Here is a 20467-nt window from a genome sequence, read left to right on the forward strand (position 1 = left end):
CTGTGCGGCTTAGAGGGGCTACAAGCCTGCGGCTGGAGGTAAGCTGACGGTCAAGCCCACCCAGCCAAGCTCTCCGGCCACCTCCGCGCCTGGCCATCGGTGGTGCCCTTGCATGGCACCTCCATTATCTCACTGCCTTATTTGTCTAAAACCCACTTGGGATCACGACCCCGTGGCCTGCCCGGGGGATGTGCCACGGCCCCGGGCACACGGCACAGGGACAGGGCTCCACTCCGCCCGCCTGCGCCGCATCCCCCGTGCCAGGATCACCGGGGTGGGGAGGTGCAGACTCGAGCCCCAGCCCCATCCCGGGGCTTCCCTCGCAGGCACCGTGAGCGCCTCCGGTGCCGGTCCCCGGCTTTCCACGGGCAGAGCCGCGGCCGGCGCCGGGACTGAGCGAGGAGCCGCCGCCGCCGCCGCGCCCGGTGCGGAGCGGGACGCAGGGGCTGGCGCTGCGAGCCCCGCCGGGGCCGCCCGTATTTAGGGCGGGCGCTGCCAGAGCCGGGCGAGAGCGGGACGGCGGGGACGGAGGGTGAGTGCGGGGCGATGCCGGCGCCGACGGGGCGGGGAGCGGGGGCGCCCCGGTTGAAGTTGGGTCTCCGCGGAGCAGCGGAGCTGCCGCCGCCCCGCAGCCCGTGCCGGAGCCGCGGTGGGGCGAGGGGAGGAGGCCGGGGCCTGCGGCGGCTTCGCCCCGGCTCGGTGGGTGGCGGTGGCTGCGGTTCCTCGCCGGCATCGCCCAGCCGGGTGCGGGGAGTCGAGCGGCGCCGGACGCGGGCACCCGTCCGCAGGGCGAGTTTATCCGGCAGGGAGGGTTCCCTTTCCTGGGCAATGCGGAGCTGGAGACGGGCGCTGCGGGTCCGTTCTCCAGGCATCGGGCGGTACCGGGAAAATGAAGCGACCGCTTTAAAAGCGGGGTTGGTTTTGTGCGGGTTGCACCGGGGAAGCTCTGGGGCACCGCGGCTCTGAGATGGGTCTGGCTGCGGTTGTCCCAGCATTATCCCACACCACTGGGGCTTGCTCGTGAGTGACCGGGCTGCCTGGCTTCGTCCTCACTCCTGCTTAAGGTACGATGGTGACCCAATGTCACCTCCATTCAGGTGCCAGCACAAAGCCAGGAGTCCTCACCCATCCATGCTCATGTCACTGCTTGAATGCAAGCAGGATTCCTGGAGCAAAGCCCACCACTCTCTCACTTGGAGCCAATGGACTGTCACCATGCAACAAATGATGGACGTGGACCACTTCTGGGATGAGCTTTGGTACTGCAGGAAAGATAAGGAGCCATCCGAGGACAAGGACTGCCAGCATTGCCCTGCCATCATGAGGTGGTCCTGATTCTTCCAGGATACTGCAGGAAGCAATGCATGACAAAGACTTCAAGGGGAATAACGTTTTCCAGACAGACAGTCCTTTTCCCAGTTGTGAGAATGACATAAACCCCAGGGAAGAAACTTCCTTCCCAAAACTAAGTGGCCAACTGACTTCAGAGTGATGGGAATTACTTTGCCAGTCATTGTAACTTCCTCATCACAGGAACTGTTGTCAATGGAAGCAGTGGCTGGGATCTGTGAGGTTTCCCAAGGCAAATTTGCTTTTCTTTTTCATGTTCTCCCCAAAGTTAAGGTGGCATCATAAGAAAGGATTTCGGCTGTACATCATGCATGCTTCTTGAGTATTAAAATGAACAAACATCAGGCACAACTGTTGTTTTTCGTGTTGCCTGTAATGTGGTTTCCCATTTACCCCCAGATCCTGACAGTCTCGAGTAGCATCCTCACCAGTCATCCCTCATCTCTGATTGTTCTGGCTCCTTTGCAGCTGATGGCTGCTGCCTTCATTTCTACAGCTGGAGAAATCTGGACAGGTCCTATATGGGAATGCTACTTCATAGTGCCTGACAAATGTTCAGGGAAAGGAACAAGTGGTGTGTATCAGGGGACCTTGTGTCTGTATCCTAGGAAATGAGTGAGGCAGCAGAGGACTATAGCAAAGTTCAGTGCAGTGGGAAAGGAGGGTGCAGAATGAGTAGGGAGCAACAGTCAGAAGCCAGGGACACGTGTGAACCACAGCCGGGCTGATGCTACGGTCTGCCAAGAGAACATTTTGGTACATTCTGCCTTGCACATGGGGTTTCCTTTCTCCTGTCCATGCTCTGCAACCATGGAAGCTGGGGCTCTGGTGCCCCAGTGCACTCAGTGACAGTTATTGTCAGCAACTGTGTACCCTTACCATCTGCAAGCTATTCCTAATGGCTCAGTCTTCCTTGTTTCAGTTAAATCCCTCTCCTTTCAGGGGTATTAGTCACATCCACAGGCAATGCACTGTTTCTTCCTGTTCTGCAGCAAGCTTTCATGCATATAAAGACTGCTGATCATCTCCCTCAGCTGTGTCCTTTCTAGCCCAGACATCCCCATTCATTCTCTTCCCTGCTGAATGCAGGGCTCTCATTTAACCTTGTCCAAGGTGAACAGAACAAGATCTATTAGAAGTCTTCTTCCTAGTTACACACCAGCCAAAGTCTTTGCCCTCTTGCCAAGGTACAAGATCAATGACACTGCTGACAGTGCACGCTGGTCCTACGCTACACAGAGCATTTACCTAGCTGGTTATTCTCCATCACAAAGCACCGGGCAGCTGCTCATTTCTACCTGAACTAAATACCTCTTGCTTGTTCTTAAAGTTGAGTTTAATCTTAATCCTGCTCCCTGGTGTGCTGGAAGCCCTCCAGTGTCATTTCAGTGGAAGAAGCATTCACTGATTTCATCACCCAAACCATTACTGACAGTCCCAGCTACAGGGCCTCCTTGTTCCCATCACGGTAGAATTGCTGTGTGCTTCTTTCTGCATATGTAGGCTAAAGCCCTGTGTGTTCTCTGACACATCCAGCCACCAGCTTGTGGTCATTCAAGCAAAAGCTGCTCCCAGTTTCCTCCCGAATTGCCCTCAGTACAGAGGGCTGCTGAGTTCCTTCTTCCAAGAAATGTAAGCCCATGTTTCAGAGTGCACTCTGAACTGGTTTACTGGGTAAGGAAGCTCTGCCTTCTGAAGCTGCTCCGTTCTCTGGGTTGGCAATAAGGGGATATGCTCTGATTACATGTCTGCAGAATAACCCTACCACCCTTTCTATGCCTTTTTAAGGCTTGACTGTTTATTTGCATACAAGGATTAGCACCCCAAGTAATGCATTAAACACTTGGAAAAGTCCCTGAGTCTGCCGACAGCCTAGAGGCACTCTGTAGGGAGTTATACCAGTGATTCCCCATCCTTTCCTAAACGGGCTCCATGCTTCATGGCAGGAGACCCCTGACTGATCTCCCACCTCTGCCCCAGCTCTCCTGCTGTCCTCCATGGCCCCCAGACTCCAGGCAAGGCTGGTGAGTTCAATCCGGACTTTGAAGTGCTGGGGTTCCAGGCTTCCTCTGCAGGTCATGGAAAGAAACGAGCACCACTTATACCAGGCTTCTAAGACAGAAGGGAGGAAGAATCTCCATAGAGGGAGCCTGAGAGCTTGAACCACGCTTTAGATTTAACCACTCTTTAGATGTCAGATGTGCCAGGTCAGGCGTTCTGTGTCCGACCATTGAGATCAGAGTCAGTGTCCATCTTCTTGTCCTGGATTCCACCTTGCCTGCATATGGACACAGTCTGCATTGCAATCTCACAGCCCACTGTGTTTCATTTGCCCTTGCAATTCTTGTTATATGACATCAAGTCATAACGGGAAGGGAAACAAGAGAAAGAAAAAGCTTATTGGAGATTTCGCCCATTTGTCATCACAGACTTTATGGGAGTCTAGGGAAAGCCAGAGCTAAGAGCTCCAGCCCCTGCTCCCTCCAAAGCAATGATCAGTAACGTTGCAGTGTTGGATTTGCCAGCATCACTGCCCACCAAATCCCAACCTTTCTCTTTGACAAGTGATCGGAGAACAGCTCGGGCTGGAGAGGACCGCAAGCTCACCTAATTCCAACCCCTGCCATGTGAGGGGTAACAGCAGTTGTAACTTGGTAGTCAGCAACAGGTTGCACAGCTGAGGCATGTTGTTGTGTAGAAAGGCAAGTGAAAACAAATACCAATGCTTCCTTGAAAGCCGAGCAAAATGAGAAGGTGGGAGAAGGGAGAGGAGGAGTTAAGCACTGCCAGTATTTGCTTGCCAGTTATCATCATTGCTTATTTAACACGGGAGATGTTCTGTATAGATCATACCTGTTTATCATAGAGCACTGTTCTCTGTATCAACAAATAAACCCAAAGCAGGTACACCTGATTTACTTCAAGATAGTCACCCTAAGCCTAGCATTAGAGCCTGAGCTGTGCTGCACGAACCATGCTGCAGTGAACGTATGCAGCCTCATGTATACTCTTCCAGCAACACAAACTCTTTCGCACCAGCTCCCCTTACAGTCAAGCGGAGAGATGCTCAGCGCTAAAGGGCTCAGCTGCCTGCTGGGGCTGACCAGCTCCCAGGGAGTTTTCACGTGTCTCAATGGACTGTGATGAATTCACCTTAGCTTTCACTTTGTGATGCAGCCCTGAAGTAGGGGCAAGGAGAAGAACGCTGAAAACCCTGCTCATCTCACTGGTTTTATAACCAGTGCACACTGCATACACGTAACAAACAGAACCCATGCAGCACTGCAGACCTCCTGTAATCAAGCAAAGACTTGCTTTTCTAACCAAAAGTTTAGCAAACGTACAGTTCCTTGTATGATGACCAACCCAGAAGTGTTCTCCATCACCAGTCGATCCATACTTACCGTACTTGAGCTGTGTGGTTTTGATTTGTATTGAGCTGGACAGCTCATGAAGTGCAACGGCCCATGGAATTCAGCTGTAGCGATGGAGGCAGAGCACAGGGAGGTCAGGATGGGGCAAGCTTCCTGGAGTATGACAGCTCTGCTTCTGGAAACATGGTGTGGTGTTAAAGACTTGTTTGGTGTTGATGTGATCACCTGAGACCTCAGAAGCATCCTGGATAATCAGAATTACCAGCGTAAGCAGTTACTTGCTGCTGCCTGAACACAGCAGAAATTTAGGTGCAAACTCAAGCTCCTGGTTTCAGGTCAGAGCCTGAGTTTTAATCATTTTTTTATTCCTAACACAGGTACCTGCAAACATCAGGAGATAGGATCCCGTGTGAAATGGCAAGGTGGGAGGAGCAGGTGAAAACCTGAGGTGTGAGTGGAGCTGGGGATGTGCACGGATGCACTGCCCGGTGCTTCCAGGCACCTGCAATCCCTGCCTGGCACCCACCCAGGAGGAATTCACCCTTTGCCCTGTGCTGAGCGGTGGCCAAACGAGAGCCTGGCCTGGGGCAGGACCCTGTGCTCTCCGCCTGAGGCTGGGAGAATCCCTGCTTCCTCCTGCCAAAGTGGTCCTGCAGAGCTGAGCCTGGCTGAGTCCTCCCTGCCTGGAGCAAGAGACAGCGGAGGAGCTGGAGGCAGAGGTGTAGGAAATGTCCCTGCCGTGCACATCAGTGGGTGAGAACAGAGGAGCAAAGGCAGACCCTGCACGAGGGCTGCTCGGCTTTCCTGTGGTCTTGAGGGTTGCCACTTCCTAGAGATACTCCTGGCTTCTCCCAAGCCCTGTGATGTGCTTCCAGCTCACCACCCTGCCCTGAGCACAAAACCGTAGCAGTTGCAGTGCTGCCCATCCTCCTCTGCAGGGACCTGGCAGCTTGTCTGAGGGACACCTTGTTTAGTGTGGGCGATGCTGAAATCTCCTCATCATATGAGAGCACTCCCTTCTAGTCTAGATTACTCTGCTTCCTTTTCAAGGAGCTGACTCCAAGAGCCACATCAGCTCGTAAGCAAGCTCCCACTGCAGCTCGCAAACCAGTCCCCCCAGTAACTCCTTTATTTCTGATGGCAATGTGGCAGCCTTTTCAGTGCGCAGCACAGCCAAAGTCCACTTGATTGTATGGGGTCCATATAGATTTTATTTCCTGTCCGTTTTAGTCGAGCTTATTTATAGCCTTTGCAAATTGCTCTGTACTTCAGGCAGCTTAATCCAAAGCCAGGAAACGTGGCTCGTTTGCAGCTTACTGATGCATGCAAACGTTGTACAGATCGCACACTACATTTGACAGCTTTTCCCCAGTTTTTACTTTCACACAGGCTTCACCTTTTCTGTGGATCCTATTTCCCGTGCAGGGCACCCCGTTGGTGCTTTGTTTTTCTCCTAGAAGCTGCATCCTGACTTATAGAATCACAGAATCATAGAACACTTTGGGTTGGAAAGGACCTTGAGATCATCCAGTTCCAACCCCCTGCCATGGGCAGGGACACCTCACACTAAACCAGGCCACCCAAGGCTCTGTCCAACCTGGCCTTGAACGCTGCCAGGGATGGAGCACTCACAACCTCCCTGGGCAACCCATTCCAGTGTCTCACCACCCTCACAGGAAAGAATTTCCTTCTTAGATCCAATCTAAACTTCCCCTGTTTCAGTTTGAACCCATCACCCCTTGTCCTGTCACTACAGTCCCTGATGAAGAGTCCCTCCCCAGCATCCCTATAGGCCCCCTTCAGACACTGGAAGCTGCTCTGAGGTCTCCACACAGCTTCTCTTCTCCAGGCTGAACAGCCCCAACTTCCTCAGCCTGTCTTCATACGGGAGGTGCTCCAGCCCCTGAGCATCCTCGTGGCCTCCTCTGGACTTCTTCCAGCAGTTCCACGTCCTTCTGATGTTGAGGACACCAGAACTTCACCCAGTGCTGCAAGTGGGGTCTCAGGAGAGCAGAGCAGAGGGGCAGGATCACCTCCTTCTCCCTGCTGGTCACACTCCTGTTGCCACAGCCCAGGATCTACAGACTGGCAGGTTCCTACAGCTTATTCTGAATGTATTCCATTATGCTTGAGCAGGGCTCCCTCCTCCAAGCTGGTCTCCACAGATACTCTCATGCTGTCTTGAGTCAATTGTCCCAAAGACGCAAGAGCTCGCTTTGAAATCTCCCCCTCTTTCGAGCTCTCCCCCGCGCTGCCTCTTCGCCGCTCGCAGTGCCATCTGCTGTCTGCAGCGGCTTTATTGCTGCTCAGGGTTTCAGCGGCACGGAGCAGACCTGGTCTGCTCAGCAACACGGGCTCTGCCTTGAACTGGAAGATCAGAATCGGTTGCAAAAGGAGGGGAGAGGCACTGGGGTTTCAGGAGTTTGCTGAACTCCAGCTCTGTTCGCAGCCAACCCTTTGTGATTCCCCCGAGCTACAAGGGGGAAGAATGAATTCGCCAATTCCACTCCCTTCAGTGTGGCCTTGAAACATTCAGCTCACTAAAAGACATTCCATCTTGCTCGCCATTGTCCCTGTCCTATTCAGTGAAAGGGCAAATTCTCTATTTTCATCTCAACACACTTAACTGCTGTATCCATGACTTACTCCAGCACAGATCTGCAGGGATGCACCAAAGCGTTCTCTCACTGTGGGGTCAGCTGCACCATCCAAGGCCAGGCTGGATGTGGTTCTGAGCAGCCTGATCTAGTGGAAGATGTCCCTGCCCATTGCAGGGGGGTTGGGCCCTTCCAACCCCAACTATTCCATGATTCCGTAATCCCATGAAATCGTTGTCGAAAAGACTCCCCCCACTCTCCAGAAATGGCATCTGTGTTCCAAAAGGGCCAGAAATGGGTCATGACTTCCTTTACTGGACTGCACATCCTTGGTGCAGGGCTGCAGCTCCACGTCGGCACGACCCACATGATGGCACTCGCTCGTGACTCAGCCTCCTGCCTGTGAGGTTGCACTGCTGCAGCTTGGTTTCTCCTCCAACTTAACCAGGGTACAGGCCCTGCCCCGCTGCCTTGCCTTCACTGTGCGAGTTGAACTGCAGAGCCGAACAGCAGGCAAAACCAGGAGCCAACAGAGAAGATGAAAATGACCACAGAGAAGCCAGATGAACTTCACCATCCCTGTTCACTAAAGACAACTTGGAGGATGTTTACCAGTGGAACCTTTGTTTTTGGCCAAAGCAAACAACATCAAATCTTCACTGTCACACAGTGCTCCTCTAAAGAGTTCAACTCAAGATCCAAAGTGCAATGGTGTCAGCAAGGGTGTTCAGTCTCTACTTAAAACTCCTTTGGCACCTGCCATCTGCAAGACAGCTTCTGTGGTACCAGTTTCCAGAGAGAACTGGGCAGCTGCTTATCCACAGGCCTGATGTCTGTACCTAGCCAGCTTGCAAAGACTGGAATCAACAACAGGGTTACTGTACACGTAGTAAATACGGTGTTCAGGGGAACAGTAAAAGCCCAGGCTTTTGAAAGGTGAGTTATACCTCCCCAGTCTGTTGGAGCAATTACAAAAAGCTGATCTGTACTGAGTGAAGTCCGACTGATTTAATTACTTGGACTCTCAAGAGACTTTAAGTGATCTGGAAAGTATATGAATGGTGGGGTGCTGACATCTGCTGATGAAACAAAACCCTTCAGGGTAATAAAGACAAGGACCGACTGTGCGGAGCTGCAAAGACCCTTAGCTGAAAGTGGGAGAAGGAAAACACGACAGATAGATGCAAAAAGTGAGCAAAAAGTTAAAAATGCTGATGCTACCACTCATGGCTATGGGATTATGTTAATCGGGACTGTTCTGTGGGAATGTCAGACCAGGCTATGGAACGATTAAAAAACCCCAAAGTAAATCTCAGAAATCATTGGGTAAGAAATTGAGAAGAGAACAGAAACTATCATTATGCTGCAGTAAAATCAATGGCGTGCCCACATCTTCAACACTTTGTGGTTCCGCTCCCTCTGCCTCAAAAAGAATGTATCAGAGTTGTGAAAGCATCAGAAAAAGGCAGCAGGGTTGAGCCATTGTCAGAGAAAGGCGGCCGGATTTGAGGGACTTTGGTCACCATGGCCATTGTTACGGTCAGAAGTGTCACAAGAATCATCATTGGGAAGATGGGTTAGCCTTTCTGGTAAAAAACCCAGGCATTTAGTGTGAAACAGGAGACTCTTCTAGGTCCCTTTGTTGGAAAAACACACCTCAGAAGAAAAAGCATCTTCAAAAGCAAGTTTGACTCACAGAAGATGGCTGCTTCCAACAAAATCAAGCACTCAAACCTGACAAGCGTTGTTTCTTAGGTCAGGTTCAGGAGCTCAAGGGAGGCTGTTTGACACCAACGTGTTAGTGTTTCATGTATATGATGCTCTTGCTCCACAGATTCCTAACTGAGTGACTCTCAGCTCTGTTTCAGATGTGCTGGTTGTGAGTGACAGAGGTGTTTCTCCTCAACGGTTCAGAGGAGGCTGGCCTGGTGACTACCTTCTTGGAGAAGTTCACTGTCTTTTTAGCCCCCACAGCCATTCATGGACCATATTCAGGATCTCTTTCAAGAAGGCTTGGGCCTGGCATAAGGTAAGTGACGTTCTGGTACTTGTGGGGGGATCTGAGTCACAGGTCTTAAGGACAAGGGGTAACGGGTTAAAACTTAAGCAGAGGAAGTTTAGATTGGATCTAAGGAGGAAGTTCTTTACTGTGAGGGTGGTGAGGCACTGGAATGGGCTGCCCAGGGAGGTTGTGAATGCTCCATCCCTGGCAGTGTTCAAGGCCAGGTTGGACAGAGGCTTGGATGCCCTGGTTTAGTGTGAGGTGTCCCTGCCCATGGCAGGGGGTTGGAACTGGATGATCTGAAGGTCCTTTCCAACCCAAACTGTTCTATGGTTCTATAAATCTGTCTTCAGATGTTTTCTTCAAGTTTGTAAAGATTTCAGGTTACACCAAGTGAATCTAAAGAAAAACATGGCAAGCCTGTAGGCTGTGATACCTCAACGACCACAACTCTTCTATCCCCATTCTGGACTAAAAAATCTGCTTTGTTTTTCCAGAACCCCTTCACCAGTCTGTCCTTCCTCCTTTGAGGGAATCACTACTCCAGAAGTCATTCCAATCATTCACCATGTCAGGAGCATCTCAGTTCTTGGAACATGCTGTGAGCTTCAGTGCCAACACATTGATTTCTGGTACCCAACACCTGACTTCAGCAGTTGAAGACTGAATGTTGAAGAGAAAACCTCACTGGTCTGGAGGAAGAAATGAAAACCGAGCTCTGAGCTTTTCAAAAGGAGGTTTTGATTTACAGTTCTGGCACAACTGATGGTTATAGAAGGAATGCAGACAGTATTGGTTTGTATCTTGGGTGCTCTGCTAATAAAGTGTGCCTTATCAGTATCAAAAATGTGACATTCAGCTAGTAGAGAGCAAGAGAAAATACTCTTGAGGGTGGCTTTGTCCCAAGCACAGGGGCACCCACTACATGCCCACATGTTTCCTCTTCGCCATCTCACTCCTCAGTATTGATGGATGCAGCTTTGCAGATGAGTTGAGGAAGGAGGTGTGAAGAAAAGGTAATAAAGAATGATTTAGTCACCTGCATGATGAAAATGAAAACCACCTAAATCCCCACCACTTACAGTACTTGTGTTGTGATAGTGCTTGTATTTGTCAGACACCAGAATCATGTCTGGATGATTATGTTTTGTTTTAACAATGATCACAGAATCACAGAATCCCAAGGGTTGGAAGGGACCTAAAAAGATCATCTAGTCCAACCCCCCTGCAAGAGCAGGGTAACCTACAGTACATCACACAGGAACTTGTCCAGGCGGGCCTTGAATATCTCCAGTGTAGGAGACTCCACAACCCCCCTGGGCAACCTGTTCCAGTGCTCTGTCACTCTTACAGTAAAGAAGTTCTTCCTGAATGATGCCATTGAAGTGATGTGATGGAAAATGTAACTTAGGAGAGCACCTCATCTACTGTGTAAGCTGAAGTTTTCAACAAGTTAGTATTCTTTCCATGTTGGGTTCTAGTATGAAAAGTTCTATTTCAGCAGAAAAGTAAGCATCTTCCCTCAGCATCTCAGAAAGGCTACACTGGGAAGTGCGAAGTGAAATCAGAGCAGAGGATGACTCAGTACAACCGCTCGGCAGAGCTCTCTCTCCAGAGCTCAGCGAACAAGTCATTAAATTTCACTGAAGCACCGCTGGCTTTGGATGAAGGGACACTGTTAGGGCTGAAGATTTCCTTGTCAGTCCTTCTGTCTGTTCTAACTCTGGCAACGGTCCTTGCAAACGTATTTGTTGTCATTACCATTTTTGTGACTCGAAAGCTCCACACACCTGCGAATTACCTCATCGGCTCCTTGGCAGTGACTGATCTTTTAGTGTCTGTCCTAGTAATGCCGATCAGTATTGCTTACACTGTCACCCACACATGGGCCTTCGGCCAAGTGCTGTGTGATATCTGGTTATCGTCAGACATCACGTGCTGCACAGCCTCAATCCTACACCTCTGTGTCATTGCACTGGACAGATACTGGGCTATCACAGATGCTCTGGAATATGCCAAACGCCGGACCACTGGCCGAGCAGTGCTCATGATTGCTGTGGTCTGGATGATCTCTATCAGCATTTCTGTGCCACCGTTCTTCTGGAGGCAAGTGAAAGCTCCTGAAGAGCTTGCAAAGTGTACTGTGAACACAGACCAAATTTCCTACACGATTTATTCCACTTGTGGAGCTTTTTACATCCCAACTGTGCTCCTCCTCATCTTGTACGGGAGAATTTATATAGCGGCTCGATCCAGGATCCTGAAGCCCCCCTCATTATGTGGGAAACGCTTTACCACAGCACACCTGATTACTGGCTCCGCTGGGTCTTCCCTCTGCTCCATTAATGCCAGTCTTCATGAAGGGCATTCCCATTCAGGGGGCTCCCCAATATTTATCAATCACGTTAAAATAAAGCTTGCAGACAGCATCCTGGAAAGGAAGAGAATTTCTGCTGCAAGGGAAAGGAAAGCCACCAAAACGTTGGGCATTATTCTGGGAGCTTTCATTTTCTGCTGGCTGCCTTTTTTTGTCATGTCCCTAGTGCTGCCAATCTGCCGAGATGCTTGCTGGTTTCATCCCATCCTCCTGGACTTTTTTACATGGTTAGGTTACTTAAACTCCCTGATCAATCCAGTCATTTATACAGCTTTTAATGAAGAATTTAAACAGGCTTTCCAAAAACTAATTCGTTTCAAGAAGTGCTCATCTTGAGCCTCTCCTGTTGTGTTACTGACCCTTGTGCAATCGTGCAGCCTACCTGGAAACTTCCTGTCCTTTCATTCCTTAAGGTACAGAGCCGTAATTGCCATCTCTGCTACTCACCCTGTGCTGTGCATGTAACTGGGAACTTCCTGCCCATTTGGTACTTTCTGTCTGGAATTCTCCATCCCATAACAGAACGTGTCTGTGGTCTCTGCAGTGATCATCTGTGTCTATAGGATCAACACATGAAATAAGCTTGGTAACAAGTGATGGAGCATGAACCAAAGAGCTGAGTTTGTGTGATGAAACGACACATGTTACCCAATTCTGCCATGCCTTTGTAACCTGATGGGAGGAAAAGGTGTGTGTAGTTGCAGGACAGTATTCCTGCTCTATTTTACTAACAATTTGGGTAGGCTGAGAGAGCGTCTGGAGAACAGGCTCTGATCTCTGCGTTTCCTACGGCACGTGCCCTAGCCATTTGACACTGATCAAACCTGGAACTTGGTGTGATACAGCTTGACTGTGAGCAGCAGGGCATAGGAGGCATAGCACGTGTGCAAGTGCTGTGGGTATATCACAGATACCGCATTTCCAGCTCTGCTTTGGGTGAACTGTAGAAAGAAGGTTCATTTATTTGAAATCATTTTTACACATTTTATCATTAATAAAATAGTAGAAACACTACAAAATAAATAGCATGAAAATGATGGAAAAGTATTTCAATCTTATATTTCTGTTTGGGATTTTTTTGCATGCTCAAAGTGAAACAGGAAAATATAGTGCCAGTGTGGAGTAACTGGGACCTCAGAAAAGAGCCAGGAGGTGATGAGAAGAAATGGAGAGGTAGAGAGGAGAGAATTAAGTGACACAGCCAGGCCCACTCCAGCCTTTCAGCCTCTCATTTACATCTCTTGCACAGTCTTGCAGCTTCCTCCTGTTGCTGGTGCCTCTGCTGAGGACTGGACCATGAAGTGATTGCCCCAGAACACCCACAGCAGAATCACAGCAGCTGTATAGTCCTCTCACAGTACACACTGAGGGCAATTGAGGCTGCCCTGTTTGGGACACAACTCCTCTCCCCTCCCAAGAGGGAGCTGATACAGCTTAGTCCAGCTCAAGCATTACCTGGCCATGTCCCCCCAGTCTGCTTCCAGAGAGGGTCCACAGTTCCCACTGGCAGTGGTGATTCTCTCATCCGTGTTCACTCCTTGCACATTGCCTGGGGACACATGAGCTGACACGGACCACAGCCCATGTGGGCACTGTGGACACTCTACTCCTTTCAGCTCAGAGATTATAGGGTGTTATTTATCTTTCATAGGAAGATGATCCACTACTGTTCTTTGGACTTTTCTAAGACATGGTTCAATTCAAGAGCAAACAGAATTCACAGTTCAATGCAAGAGGCCCTGTCCTTAATTAGATCATAGGCTAATTAAAAGGGGCACATAGTCTAATATTACACCATTCTTAATGCTGGTAAATATTTGACAAAGAGCTTCAGGAACTCATACTGGAAAAAATACGGAACTGGCACATGAAACCACCAGCCAAGGATCACAAATGAAAGATAAATAACACCCCATCACCTCGCAATTGAAAGGAGGAGGTTATCATGGCCCAGGGATCAATGTCCATATTTACCATGTCATTAATGCTCTGTGGATCGCAGTCAGGACACAAATGCACTTCACAGAAGGCACATGGGGGCTGCATGATTTCCAAGTGCCTCTCTGGTGAAGTTCTTCCAATACTGAGCACATAGGTAAGTTAAAAGACCTTTTTTCATTTGGATAGAGGTACCTATTGTGGCTGTCCCACCATAATACGGATTTTATTGAAAACACAAGAAATAGGTAAATAAAAGTCAAGGCATGTCTGTGTGTTCACTGCAGCACCCCACAAGTACATTTCAGTGCTGGTTATTCCTACAGCTGGGGAAGGGGATGAGCGTTAGCAATGAGGAGTCACCATGGCTGAAGGCTGGCAAGACAATGGAAGTGGAAGCTGCCCACTCCTCCCAGGACAAGCCTGAATCTTGCAATGTGAAGGGAAGATGGTCATAGGCAGTGTGAGTTGAAGCAATACTGCCACGCTTACCAATCCAGAGATGGAGGAGCAAAAGTTGTACGTGTAAGACTATTCCCCCTGCAGTAAGCCTTAAGAGCCCTTGAAGAAATGCCAGGAGGGGTGGTTGCAGGTATGGTTCCCATGCAATTTCCACTATGCCAACCTGGCTACAGGTGCTCAGTAGCTCTTGTCACTCAGAGGTGAGGAATTCCCAACAGCAGCCAGATGCTTCTGCTGAAAACTCCAATGACCAGACACATATTCCACACACTTGTCAATAACAGGTTTTGCATTTAGGTTTCATCACCAGTGAAACAGAAGGAGGAAATGTAGGTTAATAGGTAATGAAGTCAAGAGCCCTCTCAGCCGGATTTCCTCCAAGTGGCCTTATTCACATACACACCCCCTCCAGCTTCTGGTGGCAACAGACACATCTTCACAGCAGTTGTGTTGCCAGCATCTTGCTACTGAGAGGGAGGCCCCTTTCCTGAAGGATCCTATAGCAGCTAGTTGCCAGTTGGGCTGCATATGGTTGATATGACCCCTTCAGCCCAACCATCCACCCAGTTTCTCACTCACTTCACATGCCACTTACCCGGCCCAAATGTCACCAACTTGGCTACGAGTAGGCTGCTGGGAAACCACGTCATGACAAAGCCAAGGCTACTATCAACCAATACAACACCAAGTGCCCTCCTGTTGCCCACCCAGGCTGTTGCCTCATTGTAGAAGGTAATGAGGTTGGTCATTGGTAAATCCCTGATGGCTGCTCCCAGTCATTTTCTTGTCCTTCACGTGCTTTGAAATAGCTTCCAGAAGGATGTGCTGTCCACTCTTCCCAGGGACTGAGTTAAGGCTGACCAGCTGGTAGTTGCATGGATCCTCATTGCCATTCCTGACAACAGGAATGGCATTTGTCCTTTCTTCAATCATCAGGAACTTTTCCCAATTACCAGGACCTTTTGAAGATAAGAGAAACCAGTCTTGAGATTACGTTGGCAAGCATCCTTAGCACCCTCAAATGAATCCCTTCTGGTCCCACGTGTAATTCAGCTGACATTTTTAAGATGTCTGCTCCAGGAGGGAGCGAAACACCCTCTAAACTCAACTGAACTTCATGACAAAAAAAACCCCAGATGCTCTTTGACCAAGAGGAAGATAGCAGCAGTACGAACAGAATAAGACAACGACCTGCTTCTGATGCTGCTGCTTGCTCCCGAGTGCCTTTGTTACTAACCTTGATAAGGGTGCAGAATCCTAAGGGAGGTAATGGTGGTATCCCGCTGATCCTAGGAACAAGAAACAGTTGCACACACCCAGAGAAATAACAACAAACCAAACCAAACTTAGGTTGGCTGCCACACAAGAGTCCTGATAACTGTGTGCCAAGCAAGCTAGACCGCAGTGCTGCCCACACAAGCATCCATCTATTTCTTCTTCCTGCTTACTGCGTTTAGGAATGCTCCTAAACCGTGTGTGGCACCTAGCACAGGCTTCAGCTCTGTCAGGAGCTTTTAGAAACCGGTTCAGTATCAGGAGGTTATCATGAGTCTCACGTTATAAATACTTAAAGCCTGAATACCTGGGATCAGGGAACAACAGAAGAGGCTCCACTTCCGTTAAAAAGCAGTAATGATACGAATAAATCTGGTCTTTGCAGAGAGAAGCCACAGATTCTGATGTGATGGAGAGCCCTGGCTCGGAGAACAGCGGTGACTGAGCTCACTAACCTGGCACAGAAGCACTCGCTCTGCCTTCATTTTCTGCCAACTTCATGACCTGAACAGACGCCAGAACCGGCGCACCCGCCGCGGCACAGACACACGAGCGGCTCCAGGAGGGGGGCAGAGCCGCGGGCATCGTCCCCAGCAAGCTCGGGGACGGCTCAGACACCTCACTGGAACTCACCACAGGGGCAGCAGGGACGGAAGAGTGAGAACATCCGAGGAGCCAGCTCAGGGCGCGCTGGGCTCGCAGCTGACTGCGGCGCTCTCCACAGCCGCTGCGAAATCTGCTCCCCGGGAGCTGGTTCCGTCCCTTTCCAACCTCCCGGTGCCGGGGCACCCCGCAGCCGCCTCTCACCTCCTCGAGCCGCGCAGCCGCTGCAGGAGCCGCTTCGGTTGCTTTAAACCTGGCACAGCCCCAGGGGCCCTCTGCGGCAGCGGCCGCGGTTTTGGTGGGTGTTTGCCCCCCCGGTCACAGCCCCCAGCCTGCACCCCTGGATCCGAGCCGCCCCCAGCCAGCGCCGGCAGAGGAGGAGGCCGCCGGTGCGCAGGGACCCCGGCAGGACGGGACCGCTGCTGCCCGGGCGGAGCGCTCCCCTCCAGCGCACCCCACCGCGGCCATACCCCCTCCTGCTGCGCTCCCCTGTGCCCCTCTGCCCATCCCAGCCCCCGGGGCGTAGCTTCCCCCCTTCCTGGTCCCCTTTACTCCTCGGGGGGGCTGGGCTCCCCCACTTTGCCCCTATTTGTGCGGCTTTTATTCAGCACCTCCAGCCCAGCCAAGCGCTGACTCTGCCTCCTCCCCGTTACAGCCCGCACCCCACCTGCCCCTTTCTGTCCTGCCTGGCGCTCACTGCGCCCAGTCCCCGTGAGTAAAACCCAAACCACTTCCTCCCTCCCTCCCTCCGCGCAGCCAGAGCTTCCTCCCTCCTGCTCCCTGCACCTCGGTCACGGACCCCATTTCCTTCCCTGGGACAGACCTTGCCCATTCTCCAACCCCACACCACCGAGCTCCTTCCGCCGGGGTATCCGCCACAAGCACCCGTGCCCCTTCCAACCGCTCCGCGTGCCCCTGGCGCGGCGGTCCCGGGGCCGCAGGGGCCGCGCACCCCCCTCACACCGCAGCGGCCGACCCGGCCCCACCCCGGCCCGCTCCCCCCCAAAATGGCGGCCGCGCCCTCCCGTCTCCCCGCGGAGCCGCCCCGCTCCCGCTGACGTCACAGCGCCGCCCGGTGCCGCGGCCCTCCCCTCATTGTCAGCGCCCGCACCCGCCGCCGAGCCCGGAGCCCCCCGCGGGCTGCGGCTGCCCAAGCCCGGGCTGCTCCGCCGGCGGCAGGGACGGGACGGAACGGAACGGAAGGGAAGGGAGGAAGGAAGGAGCGAGGCCCGGCCGGCTCCCTCAGGTAGGCAGAGGTGGGCGACGACGGCGCGGGCGGGGGGTGCCGGGGACCGGCGGGGCGGGGAGGAATGTGAGGCATCCGCTTTGTCTCCGCGGACCCAACGCCGCCTTCCGCGCACGGGCGGGCGGGCGCCGCCGGGCCGGGGCTGACCCGCGGAGGCTCCGCCGCCGCCGCCGCCACCACAGCGCGGGTCAGCCCCGGCCCGGCGGCGCCCGCAAGGGGCCTTGGGGCTCCCGCTCGGAAATGGAGCCGCCGCCGGGCTCCTTCCGACGTGACCGGAACAGCCGCTTTCCTGAGCGGGGAGCGGCGCCGTCCCCGCCCGGGAAGGTCGCGGTCCCTCGGGGGCTGTTGCGAGCTGCCTCCGGGGAAGGTCGCAGGCACCGTGGGGCTTTGGTGGCGCTGAGGTTTAGAGGCGCGCAGCGAGTGCGGTTGCTGCGGATAACCTTTTCCAGACTCCTTTTCCATAGACTCCTTTTCCTGTTGCTTATTTTCCTCCGGATTCCTCTTTCTTTTTTCTCCCCAGCCCACCCACATTTATCCCTATCATGTTCTTTTTATCTGCGAGCTTTTCAGATGCGCTGCCTTTGTTAGTTTTTAGCCGCCTTTGCTGCCCCCCGGCTCACGAGGGAATTAATTGATGGAGAATCACGAAACCTTCCTTTTTTCTCCTCATAAAACTGCTTACAAGTGCCCCTTTTGGCTTCGCCAGGTGTCCCATGCGCTGGCACGCAGAGCGAGTGGGATACCAGCCCCGTGGTGGTTGTCCTTGGTGACCGCGCTTCCATTGCAAATCTGCGTTGTTTTCCCTTCTAATACCGCATCTGAAGCCTTTAAACCAATTAAACGCAAGTTAAAGCGACCGTCCCAGCGAACTGGCACACTCGCGTTAGGCGCTGGGGGATTAAGGGTTTAATTCTGTTAAAAGCACCCACAAAAATCACGGGCAGGAGTGCTCAGCCTTGCAGCGTGTGTCAGGGTGGTTCCTTCCCGAGCTGCCTGCGGGGGGTGAGCACCTCTCCAAGCGGTGCCGCACAGCAATGACAGTGAAAGGGGGAAGAATTTTTACAGCCCTGGAGTAGTCTCAGGCATTCAGGGTTTAGGGGGAAAAAAATGCACTTCCTTACCGCATGCCTCCAGTCTCTTGGCAGCGCTGTGCATCTCCTGGCCCGCTGGAGAGCGAGCAGGGACAGTGTTCCTCAGTGCGTCTGCACTCTGTGCAAGTCCAAAGCCAGCAGCTATGTGCTCTGGGCAGTTACCTGCCCAGCCGGTGTGTTTCGGAAGGGCAGCGCCCTCCAGGACTGTCCTGCGTCCACGGCGCTTGCGGAAGCATTATTCCTCCATTGTGTTGAGTCTGTGGCAATAAGGAAAACCATCGTGCTGACCCTGCTCCCAGGGGCTCCGATCCCCAGTGGCCATGGGGAGGGCTGGGGTGCAGGACCCTCCCCTGCGCAGGGGGCCCCTTTGCCAGGGTTGCATTCTGGCTGCCCCAAGCAGTCCCCTGCACCAGGCCAGGCACTGCAGGGAGGAGGAGGCCGTGGGGAGTTGGTCGCTGTGTTTCTTTTGGATGTGTGGCTGAAAGGTCTGCAGTGAATCGGGGTAATGGGGTGTGGGAGAGCAATTCCAGAATGGGCAGGTCCCCGTTAACTAACCTCCGTTGTGCTCTGAGCAGCCCTTCAGCCTCAGCTTCCTCATGGTCCTGTGAATGGTACCGTTTCTTCAGTACAGGGCAGTCTGACCAATTCCTGCTTTCTAGGAAGTTAAGGTAAGTTCTGGCAGTGTGGGCTCTTTGCTCGCCCTCTGGCTTTCTCTGTGCTCTGAAAACTTAGTCCAGCTGAGAATAACTTACTGAATTTCTTCATTTAGCGTGAGTTAGGAAGTGCAGACAAAAATAGCTCTTGTTAAAAATGAATACTCTCGAATGTGGCCATTACCAGAAATGGTAATGTTTAAAAGCCTGGTATGCCTTATGATCTTGACCACGTTATTGTGTTTGTTCAGATGGGTTGCTGATTGCATCTTTGAGCATGACCTTACCATAGGCTCACTGAGGTTATGCTCATCCTCTGTGAAACCTTTCCTTCCCACCGAAGGCTGTGGTGTGTGAAGATGATACGTGCCTGCTTCCTCATGGAAGCTGTTCAAGAAGTGTGCCTGGTGTGGCTGAGCCACATGACAAAAAGGACACCTTTATACAGTTGTTACATGGAAATGAAGCAAATCATCTTTTTAGGAGGCTGTTTGGATCGGAAGATTCGCATTATGGTCTAGCAGCAGTAGTATGGTTTGCACTAACTGGTGCAATGAAGGTGATGGGAACCCTTCAAACATACTGGCAGGGAGAGCACTAGTGGTGGTTATGGCTTTGTTAGTTACATATTCAGTCTCAGTCTTTCTGCCTTGGGTAATGCTTGGATCTGCACATGTGAAACAGAAAGCACAAGTACTTTCAAATGCTTGGTGACAGCTGATGAGCAAGTGTTGCTTGCCAGCACTTCCTGCATCCTTGGTGCTGGTGGTCTGCTTCATCCTTCCATACTGTTACTCCCTCTGCTTCCATCAGGTTGCATCTTTGGAGAGCGATGAGTCCTTTGAATTTGATCTCCTCCCCATAGTCACCAAAGGAGGGATTCATCTCCTTGTCCAAGCATAGTGGTTTGCTAGGGTGGCAGGGGAAGGCAGCCTTCTGCTGGTGGTGACTGTGGCCACCCACTGCAGACACTGTGGACAATCACATCCCTCTGGATTTGAGGCTTTAGAGCTGGTGGCAGAATCACTTTGGTGGGAAGCCCACAAGCCCTTTGCCTTTAATTGTCCAGGTTTAGGAGCCTTCATAGCCACCCTGACTTGGAGAGGGCACTGTGGGTGTGCCTTTCCCATGGACCCGGTGCGGTTTGGGTTGGTTCAGCAGCCTGACAATCCGAGTGCTTTTCGATCTGATCAAATACGAGGCATGGCATTGCATGTCAGCCGCCAAAACACAGCGGTTTAGGCCTTAATCTTCTTGTGTCTCTGGCTACCTTCTTAGGTTTTGGCAATGATGTTCCCCTGCTGAGGCCCTAATCGTGACCGATAAAGGGTTACAAGGCACCGTTCAGCCCCGTGTTCTTTAACCTCACCAGGGTGGAGTAAGATATGCAGGTGCAAGAACCAGCCTTACCCAAGCGCACCGGCTGTGTGCACACAGGGGCATAAACACCATGCACGGGCAGTTTCGTGTTTCCTTCTCTGTACAACAGAGCTGAGGCT

The 20467-nt window shown here is 52.0% G+C and overlaps 2 protein-coding genes across 3 annotated transcripts in view; both read left to right on the plus strand.

The window, feature by feature from the left end:
• The first annotated feature begins 400 nt into the window (after positions 1–400).
• Positions 401–12721, plus strand: HTR1D (5-hydroxytryptamine receptor 1D). Its single transcript, XM_065697811.1, has 3 exons — positions 401–532; positions 9179–9350; positions 9821–12721. Exon 3 carries the CDS (start codon positions 10900–10902, stop codon positions 12034–12036), a length of 1137 nt encoding a protein of 378 aa, XP_065553883.1. The 5' UTR covers positions 401–532; positions 9179–9350; positions 9821–10899; the 3' UTR covers positions 12037–12721.
• Positions 12722–16995: 4274 nt separating this feature from the next.
• LUZP1 (leucine zipper protein 1) overlaps positions 16996–20467 on the plus strand; it is a 39065-nt gene continuing 35593 nt past the window's right edge. The window contains exon 1 of one of the 2 annotated variants that reach the window (XM_065697810.1): positions 16996–17224. The gene's annotated coding sequence lies outside the window, so the exon portion shown is untranslated. The remainder of the gene's footprint in view (positions 17225–20467) is intronic. The other variant, XM_065697809.1, reaches the window with a different exon arrangement.

This window comes from Lathamus discolor, chromosome 18, assembly GCF_037157495.1.
Source record: "Lathamus discolor isolate bLatDis1 chromosome 18, bLatDis1.hap1, whole genome shotgun sequence".
Classification (NCBI taxonomy): Eukaryota; Metazoa; Chordata; class Aves; order Psittaciformes; family Psittacidae; genus Lathamus; species Lathamus discolor.

Bases quoted from the DNA above. Each gene is read 5' to 3' on its own strand.
- HTR1D (XM_065697811.1), top strand. From the start codon at position 10,900: ATGACTCAGTACAACCGCTCGGCAGAGCTCTCTCTCCAGAGCTCAGCG.